The 15,682-nt window shown below is 39.6% G+C and overlaps 1 protein-coding gene across 1 annotated transcript in view; it reads right to left on the reverse strand.

The window, feature by feature from the left end:
- PREX2 (phosphatidylinositol-3,4,5-trisphosphate dependent Rac exchange factor 2) overlaps positions 1-15,682 on the reverse strand; it is a 283,120-nt gene that overhangs the window by 15,485 nt on the left and 251,953 nt on the right. Inside the window, exon 38 of the mRNA XM_050802148.1 lies at positions 4,110-4,212. Coding sequence (XP_050658105.1) covers positions 4,110-4,212 — 103 coding nt within the window. The remainder of the gene's footprint in view (positions 1-4,109; positions 4,213-15,682) is intronic.

Here is a 15,682-nt window from a genome sequence, read left to right on the forward strand (position 1 = left end):
AACTGATTGGTCACTCACCATATCAGGCACTGTTTTAAGTGCATTAAGTATATTTACTTATTTAATCCTCACAACAACACTATGAAACAAGTACTATTACTATCCTTGTTTTAATACTGATGAAACTAAGTACCAAAGAGGCTAAGAATATTCCCCTGAATCACCCAGATAGTCAACACTGGAGTTGGAATTCAAATTGTGGCTGCTTGGCTCACGAGTCTGTTCTCTTTTATTCACAATAGCAAAGTCATGGAACCAACCTAAGTGCCCATCAACAGTGGGTTGGATAAAAAACGTGGTACATATACACCATGGAATACTATATGCTATGAAAAGGATAAAATCATGTTATTTGTAGCAGGCTGAATGCAGCTGGAGGCCATTATCCTAAGTGAATTAACACTTAAATAGAAAATCAAATACTGCATGTTCTCTCTTTTAAGTGGGGACGATACAATGAGTATACATAGATGTAAAGATGGAAACGACAGACACTGCGGACTCCAAATGGGGAAAGAAAGGAAGGGGGACAGGATTAAAAAATTACCCATTGGGTATAATGTTTACTGTTGGAGTGATGGGTTCAATAGAAGTCCAAATCCCAGCATTATGCAACGTAACCATGTAACAAACCTGCACATGTATCCCTTAAATCTAAAACTAAACAAAAACTTACTCTGTGCTCTTAGTCCCTATCATAAATTCATGTTCTGCATGAAGCCCTTCTCCAGCTATCCTAGTTAGAATGAAATCATTGAACAAACATCTTTTGGCATTTACTTTGTACTAGGTACTATTCTGGGAAACTGTGATACAAAAATGAGTAAGACTTATCCCAGCCAGGGAGGGGCTCAGTCTACTCATTTGCTTCCTGTTGTGAGTCTTGATATGCTGAGGTTAGTTACCCTACAGAGACTTGCTTGCCTGTGCCCGTGACATGGTGATTTTCCCATGCATGTGTCCACCGTGAGATTAGGCAAGGACCACATCGACCTCATGTCTTTGTTCTTAGTGCCCAGTGTGATGCTTAGTGCCCAGCGTGATGCAGGATACTTTGGAATCCCAGTTTTTATTAAAAAGGTTAAGAAGACATTTGTGCCCAGGCACGGTGGCTCATGCCTGTAATCCCAGCACTTTGGGAGGCCAAGATGGGCAGATCATGAGGTCAGGAGATCGAGACCATCCTGGCAAACACGGTGAAACCCTGTCTCTACTAAAAAATACAAAAAGCTAGCCAGGCGAGGTGGCGGACGCCTGTAGTCCCAGCTACTCAGGAGGCTGAGGCAGGAGAATGGTGTGAACCCAGGAGGCGGAGCTTGCAGTGAGCTGAGATCCGGCCACTGCACTCCAGCCTGGGCGACAGAGCGAGACTCTGTCTCAAAAAAAAAAAAAAAAAAGAAAAGAAAAGAAGACATTTGTTCTAGGCTGCCATCAAAGAGCCTAGAAATATATAATTTATGGCATAGAAAAATTTAAATTTATAATGTAAATGACAGTTTCTACTGCAAGCCTTTTATTAATCAAATCAGCTGGTTACATAAAGTGATGCCTAAGGTTGTTATAATCATTAGCAAAACATTGTGAAAGACATAGTACCCTTCTCTTCTGTCTTTTATCTTTCCTTCAAACTCAAGCAGTGAGTTAAAATAACAACTCTATGAAAAGTATATACCCAAAATCTGTAGAGGAAAACAATACTGAAATTGTAAATAAGAACAATAAATCATGCCAAAAAGCTTCTTATTCTCAAAAAAACTAAAAAATCTTAATTTTTTCATATTATTCATTTATATATTGTAAAACTGTAATAGACACTAAATATTATTCTTTAATATATCATCATACAAATTTGATAATGCAATAATGCAACTACTTCAATATATACTGAAGATGACAAGTATCTAACCACTTGGTCTCTAAACAGCTGAGTCTAAATGGTTAAGTAACTGTCCCTGAGGTTGAAAGGTAAAAAGGAGAGAAAATCCAAGCTAGACCTTTCATTCAGACTTGCATTCTAACTGCTCAAACCATAAGTAGGTAAGAGTTGGCTTGTGGATTGGACCTCAGCCTCTCACTGTCTGCTACTGCTGGACACTGGAAGGAGAATCGGTGACAGGAGGACTTTTGAAGAAATCTCTGGGGTCACCAGTCTGCCCAGTTTCCTTAAAAGAGGGTCCCAGGCTCTATGATCTTTCACAAAGAAGTTAAACCTTATTTCTTTGCCTCTCATAGCCATTGGGACGTCACAACTCGGGGCAGAGGAACAAATAACAAAGGAAGAAAGCTACCTATTCCAAATGTATTCAGTTTTTTAAAAAATTTGGGGGAAGAACAAGTGATATATACTGACAAAATAGTGAGGTTTATATATCAACAGGAATTTTATAAGGAATCCCATGACTTTTAAAATTATACTATACTTATATACAACAATATAATAATACTATATAAATATAATTTACATTGTATTTTAAAGAGCTTTACACCAGTTAAGTGAGTCATTGGGGCCTACATAATATCAATATTACTTTATTTTCTCTATTTCCATTTTTAGTTTTAAAAAGTTAAAGTATTCGATATGATTATGACTATTCAAATCTATAAGGTAGAAATGGATATGTCACCAACTCATAACTACCTCCTTAGTGGAATATTCTTAAAAAAAATAAATTCCAGTTTCTTTTGCTTGTCATAAGCTATAATTTTGAGATGGCCCTTCCCAAGTCTTCCCACAAACCTACTCTAATAAGCAATATGATCAAACAGAAAGTTGATTAATTTCTTTCTGTATTTCTTAGCAACTTAAATCTCAACTGTGATATGAATAATCATAAGTTTACCTGGATCTACTTTTTGAAACATAATTTGTATGTATGTCCAAAAAGTCCTTCCTAAATCTTCTGGCAAATCACATCTGTGTTTATCCTTTCCAGCTGGCCCACAGTACGTCACATGCTTCTTAGTTCTAACCTTTACCTAACAAATCTCTCTTAGACCTTCTAAGATCTTGGTTTTCAATCTTCAGCTCCTGAGCCCTAACCAGAAGTACCAATATGTTCTCCCTGTGCCTGATCTCTGCATTGAAGACACCAGCTTGATGTTGGCCTCTTCAGTTGATTTTTTCATGGGCTTTGTTGGCATTCTGCAATACAGTCTTGGGAGCAAGCCCAAGGGGATTTATATGTTTGCCTGAGAGTTAGACACTAAGCTTCCAATAAACAAAGTAGTCATAATTACAAAGCATATCTTAAAAACTAAATCACTCACTGTCACTGGGCAACTCAAACCAAGTCAGCAAGTAGAGAAATTTGTTAAATCAATTTATTGTGGTTGCCCAAAGAAAAGGTGGTAGAATAACATATAAAATTTGTGTCTTTTGATTTGTCTTTCTGTAGGTTAAGTATCTTTTCTGCTAGATTAAGCACATTTTCATAATTAGTAAATTGGAGCTTAGTGCATTTTTAAAAATAACTTTAAGAGTTAAAAACTAAACCACCACACTTAGAATACTATTGGGCTACTGTATAGAATAAAGTTCATTCTATTTATAAGAGAGTATATTCTCGCCTGTAAGTACTCCAGTGACCTGAAGACAGTCCAAAGACTGCTATTTATCCCCTAAAGGAAAATTTGAGGTAAGTGCTTTATCCTTGGATTAATGTACACGCTGAGTATGGCATGAAAGTCCCTTGGCATCACCAGGAGCCAGCAGGACCCTCAATTCTTTCCTCTTCTTCCTTGCCCCTATCCCTCTCCACCTCAAGCTTTACCACTAACAATTGCCAAAAAATGCCATATGTGCCTTTACTTGTTCCTTACATAAACGCCAAATTCACTGCTACTTTATTCCACTTAGTCAAGTCCCTTTCTGCCTGCAGATTACTGCATAGACATCCCTTTTTCCAGAGTTCTCTAAGATTCTTGCAGAACCTCAGACTGGTGCCTGCAGCATCTTCTCCCTGGGAGCATTTCTCATTCATGAGTTACCTTTGAGCCTAGTAAACTGTACATCACATCCAGGCACCTGTCAGACCCCTGATAAATGAACAAAGGAATCTTCAAGTCCAGGGCCTACAAAACAACTCTTCTCAAGTCTCCATGAGACCTACCTGCTTCCGCATCACATCTGTAGCCTGCATGATGTAGCGAGGTGGCAATCCGTGGCTTCTGGCCAAAATGATGGCTTGCTCCAGCGTCACGCTCAGGGTGCACCTGGGGGTCAAGGCAAGGGCAAGTCAGACCCCATGCTTCCTGATACACCCTTTGAGATGATGTGGATTACTAATTGCAAAATCAGAAGGCACCAACCAAAATAAAAGTGGCTAGACAACGAACCGCTGATTTTTCTACATAGAACACCAGTTTAAAAATAGATTATAAAGGTACACTACTGGGGTCAGAAATTAAGTATTTAAATTTAAAACAAACCCATGATGAACTATGTTTATAAGAGCACTTATCTACAGAAAATTAAATAACCAGAATTAGAACAAGTTTTATTACTGAGTATTATTCTTTAATGATATTTCATGTAATTTAGAAGAAATGACTAAAGAATATTTATCATTAACTTCTAGATATTGATAATTAATAGATTTATAGTGATTTATGTACAAATATTATAGAAGAATAAACAGCAAAATTACTATTTATTGAGGTCAGAATTGATTTTTTTAAATGTGTTTATTGGACCCAATCTAAAAGCGCATTTGTAAAAGTTCCAAAAGGAACTCGTAACTAGTTATATAGAAATGTGATACCCAGAGTAGCCCTGAGAGAAGTATTCTAACCAGCATTTAGTGACTGGTGAGTCTTTGTTCTTTTCTTTCTCTCTCTTTTTTCTTTTTTTTTTTTTTTTGAGACGGAGTCTCGCTCTGTCGCCAGGCTGGAGTGCAGTGGCGCACTCTCAGCTCACTGCAACCTCTGCCTCCGAGGTTCCAGCGATTCTCCTGCCTCAGTCTCCCAACTAGCTGGGATTACAGGTGCGTGCCACCACACCCAGCTAATTTTGTGTTTTTGGTAGATACGGGGTTTCACCATGTTGGCCAGGATGGACTCCCAAAGTGCTGGGATTACAGGCGTGAACCACTGTGCCTGGCTGTTCTTTTCCTTCTCTTTAAGGCATTCTTTTATGTTCTTCCACATTGATCTCAACAGTACCCCTTAAAGTCTATGTATATTTGTTAACATTTTCAGGTGCTGGTCTCTGAATTGTTCTTTTAAAAGTATCTTTTGCATGCATTTCATAAAAACTGTCAATTTTAGATGCTTCTCCTAAAATTGTATTAATGGATTTTGTTTTACTTGTTTTTTTTTAACATATTCATATTTTAATTAGCCTTTTCCTTATTTTTGCATTTACCTCCCTGTAGTTTGTTGTTTTATTTGTGTATTCTCCTAGATCTGTCTAGTATTTTTCCCTGCAAATAAAAGTAAGTTCTACAGTGCAATTGTTTCTATGGGAGAAATACCTAACTCATTGGTTATGAGGCTGTAACACGGAAGTTCTTGGTTATGAGGCTCTAACACAGAAGTCCAATGTATTTGGTAGGTTTTGACACTGATAATTAAGAAAAAGAGGAGACAGGGATTTAAAACATTACTGTTGTAATATCAGAACCTCACAAAGTGCAACTGTGTGATTACACATAACTGCATTCTAAGGAGAAATACGTAAGTTCCATTGGCTGTTAAACGACTCAAGAGGCAGCTTTCTCATTATCATTGCAGAGAATTCATTATTATTAACACATGTCCAGGTGGGCTAAAGTTTCATTATTAAGTTCTAGTTGTACATGATGTTCACAAACTTTCAGTGTGTGAGTCTGATAACAATGCATATTGTTTTACATGTACACATGAGCTGCAGAACAGTCTATGCCAATGAAGGCCAAGCAGTATAACTAACAGTTCATGTTTAAAAAATCAGTTTTCCGCCGGGCACAGTGACTCATGCCTGTAATCACAGCACTTTGGAAGGCTGAGGCAGGTGGATCACGAGTCAGAAGATTGAGATCATCATGGCTAACATGGTGAAACCCCGTGTCTACTAAAAATACAAAAAATTAGCTGGGCGTGGTGGTGGGTGCCTGTAGTCCCCGCTACTCAGGAGGCTAAGGCAGGAGAATGGCGTGAACCCGGGAGGCGAAGCTTGCAGTGAGCTGAGATGGTGCCACTGCACTCCAGCCTGGGCGACAGAGCGAGACTCCATCTCAAAAAAAAGAAAAAAAAAATTAGTTTTCTACAAAGCATTTAATTGCCAGTTTACTCAACAGAGCGTAACCTTTTTCTCCTCCTTAAGGTCTCCTCCACTCCAATTTTAAATGTTTATTGATCCTAACATTTTAATCAATAATGCTCATTACACCAGCTGAATGAAGCCAAGGGGTGGAAAAAAATATGTCTGTGCTTTACTGATAAAGTACAGCTTGCTCTATTTCTCATGTACTCACTTATAAACAAGACCTACACACTGTGAAGGGTTTTTAATAGACAGTCAACGATTATTATTCATTTTCTTAATCCTTTTAAACTGATTTCTTTCTCCCTACCCCAACTTGTAGTAAGCAGCAGTACAGCAGCAAATTACCCGCCAGAGATTTTAAAAGATTTTACTGCAATCAGGAAGTGAATGTGCCCAGGAACATGCTCTCTGAAAGGACACCTCAAAGTATGACTTACAATCAATCACATATCACCTAAGAGAAAAGTCTGCCTTCAAATGGATATGTATATTCTCTCTCCCCAGCATTTCAAAAACAGATGGTTGCACCTTTATTTGTCTTTTCGTGCTAACCATTATGTATCTTCCAATTAGGCCCCAAAATTAATTTGAAATGTTAAAAAAGTAAAAAGTGTTTAAAAGAGGCAGTCACATAAAGGTGGGAAATAGTGCCTGTAATTTGAATCATGGTTGATGGGTCCAATCAAGGCCTTGTATTTCCACTCACAGCATCACAGAATTCCATTTTCCTAAACTAAGCATGCGGAAGAAAGCCCCTCAGGAAGGCCGCCACTCTTCTGTCAGTATACCATTATTTGCCCAGTAGCTTTTCATCTTCTCCCAACTGTCTCAATTTGAATGTCAAGTGGAAAAAATCAGCATCTGCAAGAAACACTCCGATGTTGGCATTCTCTGATGGACTCCAGGTCCAGAAGGTGGCACACCATTTTTCAGTGGTACATAAATATATACTCAGAGGCAGGTTTACAAGAGCTCATTTGATTTTATAGGCACTTTCTAATGACCAGAGAGACTGATATGCTAGCCCTGGGCAAGAGAAATAAAGGAGCATATTAAAGGCCAGGAACCCTCATTCAATACGAGGTTTCTCTTTTTTTGGAGACAGGGCCTCACTCTGTTGCCCAGGCTGGAATGCAGTGGCGTCATCTCAGCTCACTGCAGTTTCAACTTCCTGGGCTCGGGTGATCCTCCCTCCTCAGCCTTCCAAGTAGCTGGGACTACAGGAATATACCACCACATCCAGTCAACTTTTGTATTTTTTGTGGAGATGGGTTTTCACTGTTTTGCCCAGATTTGTCTTGAACTCCTTGTCTCAAGTGGTTAACCTGCTTCAGCCTTCCAAAGTACTGGAATTACAGGTGTGAGCCACCAGGCCCAGCCCAATACGGAGTTTCTTACCTGATGCCCCAATCTTCTTTCTAACATGAACTCTGTTTTACAATTAAACTAAAATTTGAATAAATCTATATTTTTACCCCACCTGGAAAATATAGGTCTTCAATTTTTCAGCTCCTTCTACTACAACATCACTTAAAAAATATTCACACAATTATTTCCCTAGAAGCCACAAAATAATGAAATAAATGCCACAGAGTAGTATTTGTCCTTCATAAAAAGGCAATTGTAACATAGGCACTGAAAAAAGTTTGTCCATAATTTTAGTAAAAAGACATTCCAAGTAATTGCTCTGCTTAGAGTACACATGTGAGGAAGCACACTTGATAGGGTAGCAAAGTTACATAGAAATGTTTAATTTCCCCATAGGAAGAAAAAGGAAAAGGTCAATATATCTGTGCTTATAATTAATAAATCTCCTTGACATATTTTGAACTGAGAACAGATCCCAAACCACTCAGTTACTGAGCACAGTTTTAATATGATAAATGTAACCTACAGTTAATGGGTTCCATTTAATTTGAAGGACACTTTGATTCAGCAATGCTAAGGAAGACGTATTAAAATGTATTTTATTGCATGATTCTTTCTTTCATTTATTAGTTTGCCAAACATTTTTTGACTGTCTACTTTGTACCTACAAATACCATAAGTTGCTGGCAGGAGTGGATTTACTGTGGAGCTACAAAAGCTTGGGTTTCAAGGCCCCTTACTTGTACGAATCCCTTTCCAGGTTCTGCGAGGGGCGTCAGCACTGTGTTCACATAGTCACATACCTTTACAAATGTGCAGAAGCAAAATGTTTTAACTGCAAATGACATAGCTGCTGTCTTCTTTACACCCCAGCTTCCTTCTGTAATGTTGGGTAGTGTCCAATTGGCTGTGGTTACTTTTGAAACCGAGCTGAAGAAAGTTGAGTTGGGCACTTTGGGAGGCCGAGACGGGTGGATCACGAGGTCAGGTGATCGAGACCATCCTGGCTAACACGGTGAAACCCCGTCTCTACTAAAAAATACAAAAAAACTAGCCAGGCGAGGTGGCGGGCGTCTGTAGTCCCAGCTACTCGGGAGGCTGAGGCAGGAGAATGGCGTAAACCCGGGAGGCGGAGCTTGCAGTGAGCTGAGAACCGGCCACTACACTCCAGCCTGGGTGGCAGAGCCAGACTCCGTCTCAAAAAAAAAAAAAAAAAAAGAAAGTTGAGTTGGGATGCATTCAGGCTAGATTTGCTGGGACCTATTTATTGGACAATAATTACTTTCATTGATGGCTGGGTTATTGTAGTATTCTGTGTAGAAATGGCATCTAGAGTATTCCTACTGCCCATTGCACACAATCACCCAATGCTGGAAAAGAGGTGCAGGACCAGAGGTCATGATGTAATACACCCATATCCTGAGGCCCCCAGGATGGGAAATGTGTATGTTCTGGAGGACAAAAGGGTTGAAACTATACAGCCAGAAACTACTCTGTGGCATATTCTTTCAGATTTATGGTTCATAGGCTAAAGAAACTTAGAGGCGTTTTCTTTTCTTGTCTTTTTTTTTTTTTTTTTTGCATTTGACAACAATTTAAAAATACATAGCAATTTATTTTTTCTTATATTCTGAATATTACCTTTCATTCCTATTTTGTTTTGTAATTTTCTAAATTCTCTCTGACTTTATTTTACTTAACTTCAGATCCCCAAATCTCCATTACTCCAGTGTGTAGGAGATGCAACAGTGAACAAAGCCAAATCCCGTCTCTTTTGATGATCAAATTTCAGTGAGAGGACAAAGAAAATAAAGAAGCAAATGTATAATATCAGGTGGGAATGATTTACCCAGAAAAAATAAATTTTGTGGCAGATTAGAAAGTGGAATGGTACTAGTGAAGAGTGTAATGGCAGAGGGAGGTATTGTTTTGGGGAAGACCATTTCAAGGAGAGTAAGTACAAAGGCCCTGAGGTTAACGCCAGTTCAGTCTGCTCATGAACAAGTGTGGAGCTCAATATGCTGGTGCACACAGGGAGAAGGAGATGAGGTTGGGGAAACAGCCTCGGCTCAAACATACAGAGCCTTGGGCATCAGAGTTTAGGAGTTAGTGGGTTTGGTTACTTCTTTGGTTGACATGAAAACATTTCTATATTTACATGATATCAAAGAACAATTTAAGTAAATTACCAAACTAATTTACTAAGTACCCAACCATAACAGTTTATCAACACTGTATTCAAAGCATCTTCAGTTGCTTTCCAGTGACAACATTTTCAAAGGCAAACTCTTCATCCTCTCCCACTTTCCACCTCATTATCCCAGTATCCTACTTACTGCCCACAACCCACAACTGCTTTCCGCTTTCAGTCAGCTTCTTAGTACCATTGTACAAACCCCTCCCCCAATCCCATGTCCATTTATTCTCTGTCTTTCACTACTTTCAAATTATCTTGGAACCTCTTTCCGAATGCAAAATGGCAGCTGACAACAGAAGGGTTTGAAGACAGTCTTATGGAGCTGTACCCAGGTTACTTCTACTCTCAGCCTGCATCTCCCCCGTGAACTGAGGAAAGCAGGGGTACTGACCTCATAAAGTACAGCAAGAAAGAGCTGAAGTGATGAGTGTGATCCCTGCCCATGGTAAGTCTGTGTAGAGGAGCCTCCTCTTTATGGGAGTACGTTATTTGGAAAAACTTAAGGAACACAAGTAAATCACAGTTTCTCAAATTTCATCATATTTCCACTATTTAAAAGGTTTCTACTTTATATTTTTATAGTCCTTTTTATCCTAAAGAGGTGCTCACTAAAATAACCCTGGAGTAAATTATGATGTTATAAGATTACAATAATTACATGAAGCTAAAGACAAATGTGTGCCAATATTTCTTTTAAAAACCAAGTTCAGTTAAAGTAAAGTCTACCAGACTATAATTTGGGCATTTGCTGATAAAATTCTTGGTGATTTTTTTTTTCAGGTTTTGTCCCAGTTGATCTTAGACACCAGATCTTGAGTTTATTTTATATAGCAAACTGCAGAACTACAGGAAGGTCAGGAAAAGCATGTGAACTAATCTCCTGTTTCCCAACCCCATTTCTAGATGCCAGAGAAGTGTCTCCCGTCCCCTCCTCAACTAAGTCTCACTGGAGAGACAAAGCTTCGTTTTCTAAATTGGCTTACATGCAAAATATTGTATTTCAATCATTTCTAAATTAGGTTCATTATACTATATTTAGTTCGCTTTTGAAGATATCAGTTCTTACTTAAAGTGGATATTGTTTACATGTTAACCCTCCCTTTTAAGATGACTCACAACATTTCTATAATAGGCCGGGCACGATGGCTCAAGCCTCTAATCCCAGCACTTTGGGAGGCCGAGACGGGCGGATCACGAGGTCAGGAGATCGAGACCATCCTGGCTAACACGGTGAAACCCCATCTCTACCAAAAACTACAAAAAAAAATCTAGCCGGGCGAGGCGGCGGCGCCTGTAGTCCCAGCTACTCGGGAGGCTGAGGCAGGAGAATGGTGTAAACCCGGGAGGCGGAGCTTGCAGTGAGCCGAGATCCGGCCACTGCACTCCAGCCTGGGCGACAGAGCGAGACACCGTCTCAAAAAAAAAACAACAACAAAAAAATAAAAATAAAATAAAAGCATTAAAAACAACAACAACAACAAACATTTCTATAATAAATTAGATAGAAGAGTCTCTCAAAACCTACAGGCCTCCTACATTTGGTCATTTACCACGATTACAGACAAAAACAACTGTTTTATTCTAAAATCAGTTCTATATTTCAAAATCTCCAGAAGCCTACTGCCTCATTTAATATTGATTCAAACTGTACTGAGCAAGGAAGCCAATCTCTCAAGGGCTGAAATGCATTTTACTGAACATGTGGGGAGCTGTAACACCCCTTTTGGGCCACACTGTAACTCACAACGAAATGACATGGGAAACCAGAACTATTTGAGGTTTATGGTTCTGAGCTCTGTTTTCCTACTGTGGATTTATTTGCCAGCTCTCAGCATGCTCACTGTCAGAACGCTGATATTTTGCTTGGTAGCTAATCGTTATATTGCTATTTCCTGAGGGCAACCCCAAATGTTTTTATTACTAGTGGAGGAGGGTTACTCAGACCCTAACGCATTAAATAAAACATATGAAAATCTAGGGTGATGATCTCTGAATTTGTAGTCACAACAATTTGCCATAAATCGATGTTATGTAGATGTTGCAGTAAAACACGTTTTTAAAGTAATTACGAATAGGAAATGTAACCTTTAGTAGGGGATACTTTTTATTTCCCCACATTTTTAAAATTGAAGGTGGGATTAAACATTAATTTGAAAACTTCTATTGTTCTTGATAATGTTACCTACGAAGATACCACCGGAAACTATCCCTGAAAGAAAAATACACTGAAATCGAGGTTCCAAGATGGCCAAATAGGAACAGCTCCATTCTGCAGCTCCCACCATAAGCAACCCAGAAGACGGGTGATTTCTCTGCATTTCCAACTGAGGCACTGGGTTCATCTCACAGGGGCTTGTCAGACAGTGGATGCAGCCCACAGAGCAGGGCAGGGCATCGCCTCACCAGGGAAGCATAAGGGGTCCGAGAATTCCCTTTCCTAGCAAAGGGAAGCCATGACAGACAGTACCTGGAAAATTGGGACACTCCCACCCTAATACAGTGCTTTTCCAACAACCTTAGCAAACGGCACAACAAGAGATTATATCCAGTGCCTGGCTGGGAGGGTCCCACGCCCACAGAGCCTTGCTCACTGCTAGCACAGCAGTATGAGATTGAACTGCAAGGTGGCAGTGAGGCTGGGGGAGGGGTGTCTGCCATTGCTGAGGCTTGAGTAGGTAAACAAAGTGGCTGGGAAGCTCCAACTGCAGCTCCAGGGGCCTGCCTACCTTTGTAGACTCCACCTCTGGGGGCAGGGCATAGCTGAACAAAAGCCAGCTGAAACTTCTGCAGACTTAAATGTCCCTGTCTGACAGCTTTGAAGAAAGTAGTCATTCTCCCAGCACGGAGTTTGAGATCTGACAACAAACTGCCTCCTCAAGTGGGTCCCTGACCCCCAAGTGACCTAACTGGGAGACACCTCAGTGTAGGGGTGACTGACACTGCATACGGCCGAGTGCCCCTCTGAGACAAAGCTCTCAGAGGAAGGATCAGGCAGCAACATCTGCCATTCTGCAGCTTCCACTGGAAATATCCAGGCAAACAGCATCTGGAGTGGACCTCCAGCAGACCTGCAGTTGAGGGTCCTGACTGTTAGAAGGAAAACTAACAAGCAGAAAGGACATCCACACCAAAACCCCATCAGTACCGTCGCCATCATCAAAGACGAAAGGTAGATAAAACCACAAATATGGGGAGAAACCAGAGCAGAGAAGCTGAACATTCTAAAAATCAGAGCGCCTCTTCTCCTCCAAAGGAACGCAGCTCCTCGCCAGCAATGGAACAAAGCCAGACGGAGAATGACTTTGACGGGTTGAAAGAAGAAGGCTTCAGACGATCAGTAATAACAAATTTCTCCAAGCTAAAGGAGGATGTTCAAACCCATTGCAAAGAAGTTAAAAACCTTGAAAAGAGATTAGACCAATGGCTAACTAAAATAACCAGTGTAGAGAAGTCCTTAAATGACCTGATGGAGCTGAAAACTATGGCATGAGAACTACGTGACACATGCACAAGCTTCAGTAGCCAATTTGATCAAGTGGAAGAAAGGGTATCAGTGATTGAAGATCAAATGAATGAAATAAAGTGAGAAGAGAAGTTTAGAGAAAAAAGAGTAAAAACAAATGAATAAAGCTCCCAAGAAATATGGGACTACATGAAAAGACTAAATCTACATCTGATTGGTGTACCTGAAAGTGATGGGGAGAATGGAACCAAGTTGGAAAACACTCTTCAGGATATTATCTAGGAGAACTTACCCAACCTAGTGAGGCAGGCCAATATTCAAATTCAGGAAATACAGAGAATGCCACAAAGATACTCCTCTTGAAGAGCAACTCCAAGACACATAATTGTCAGATTCACCAAAGTTTAAATAAAGGAGAAAATGTTAAGGGCAGCCAGAGAGAGAGGTCAGGTTACCCACAAAGGGAAGCACATCAGACTAACAGTGAATCTCTCAGCAGAAATTCTACAAGCCAAAAGAGAGTGGAGGCCAATATTCAACATTCTTAAAGAAAAGAATTTTCAACCCAGAATTTCATATCCAGCCAAACTAAGCTTCATAAGTGAAGCAGAAATAAAATCCTTTACAGATAAACAAATGCTGAGAGATTTTGTCACCACCGGGCCTGCCTTACAAGAGCTCCTGAAGGAAGCACTAAACATAGAAAGGAACAACCAGTACCAGCCACTGCAAAAACACCCCAAACTGTAAAGACCATCAATGCTAGGAAGAAACTGCATCAACTAACAACCAAAATAACCAGCTAACATCATAATGATAGGATCAAATTCACACATAACAATATTAACCTTAAATGTAAATGGGCTTAATGCTCAATTAAAAGACACAGACTGGCAAATTGGATAAAGAGTCAAGACCCATCAGTGTGCTATATTCAGGAGACCCATCTCACATGCAGAGACACACATAGGCTCAAAATAAAAGGATGGAGGAAGATCTACCCAGCAAATGGAAAACAAAAAAAAGCAGGAGTTGCAATCCTAGTCTCTGATAAAAGATACTTTAAACCAACAAAGATCAAAAGAGACAAAGAAGGCCATTACATAATGGTAAAAAATTAATTCAACAAGAAGAACTAACTATTCTAAATATATATGGACCCAATACAGGAGTACCCAGATTCATAAAGCAGATCCTTAGAGACCTACAAAGAGAGACTCCCACACAATAATAATGGGAGACTTTAATAGCCCCACTGTCAACATTAGACAGATCAATGAGACAGAAAGTTAACAAGGATATCCAGGAATTGAACTCAGCTCTGCACCAAGTGGACCTAATAGACATCTACAGAACTCTCCATCCCAAATCAACAGGATATACATTCTTCAGAGCACCACATCACACTTATTCCAAAATTGACCACATGGTTGGAGGTAAAGCACTCCTCAGCAAATGTAAAAGAACAGAAATCATAACAAACTGTCTTTCAGACCACAGTGCAATCAAACTAGAACTCAGGATTAAGAAACTCACTCAAAACTGCTCAACTACATGGAAACTAAACAACCTGTTCCTGAGTGACTACTGGGTACATAAGGAAATGAAGGCAGAAATAACGATGTTCTTTGAAACCAATGAGAACAAAGGCACAACATACCAGAATCTCTGGGACACATTTAAAGCAGTGTGTAGAGGGAAATTTATAGCACTAAATGCCCACAAGAGAAAGCAGGAAAGATCAGAAATTGACACCCTAACAACACAATTAAAAGAACTAGAGAAGCGAAAGCAAACACATTCAAAAGCTAGCAGAAGGCAAGAAATAACTAAGATCAGAGCAGAACTGAAGGACATAGAGACACAAAAAAACCCTTCAGAAAATCAATGAATCCAGGAAGCTGGTTTTTTGAAAAGATCAACAAAATTGATAGATCACTAGCAAGACTAATAAAGAAGAAAAGAGAGAAGAATCAAATAGACACAATAAAAAATGATAAAGGGGATATCACCATTGATCCCACAGAAATACAAACTACATCAGAGAATACTATAAACACCTCTACACAAATAAACTAGAAAATCTAGAAGAAATGGATAAATTACTGGACACATACACCCTCCCAAGACTAAACCAGGAAGAAGTTGAATCCCTGAATAGACCAATAACAGGCTCTGAAATTGAGGCAGTAATTAATAGCCTACCAAACAAAAAAAGTCCAGGACCAGATGGATTCACAGCCGAATTCTATCAGACGTACAAAGATGAGCTGGTACCATTACTTCTGAATCTATTCCAATCAATAGAAAAAGAGGGAATCCTTCCTAACTCATTTTATGAGGCCAATATCATCCTGATACCAAAGCCTGGCAGAGACACAACAAAAAAAGAGAATTTTAGACCAATATC

This window comes from Macaca thibetana, chromosome 8, assembly GCF_024542745.1.
Source record: "Macaca thibetana thibetana isolate TM-01 chromosome 8, ASM2454274v1, whole genome shotgun sequence".
NCBI classification, from domain to species: Eukaryota; Metazoa; Chordata; class Mammalia; order Primates; family Cercopithecidae; genus Macaca; species Macaca thibetana.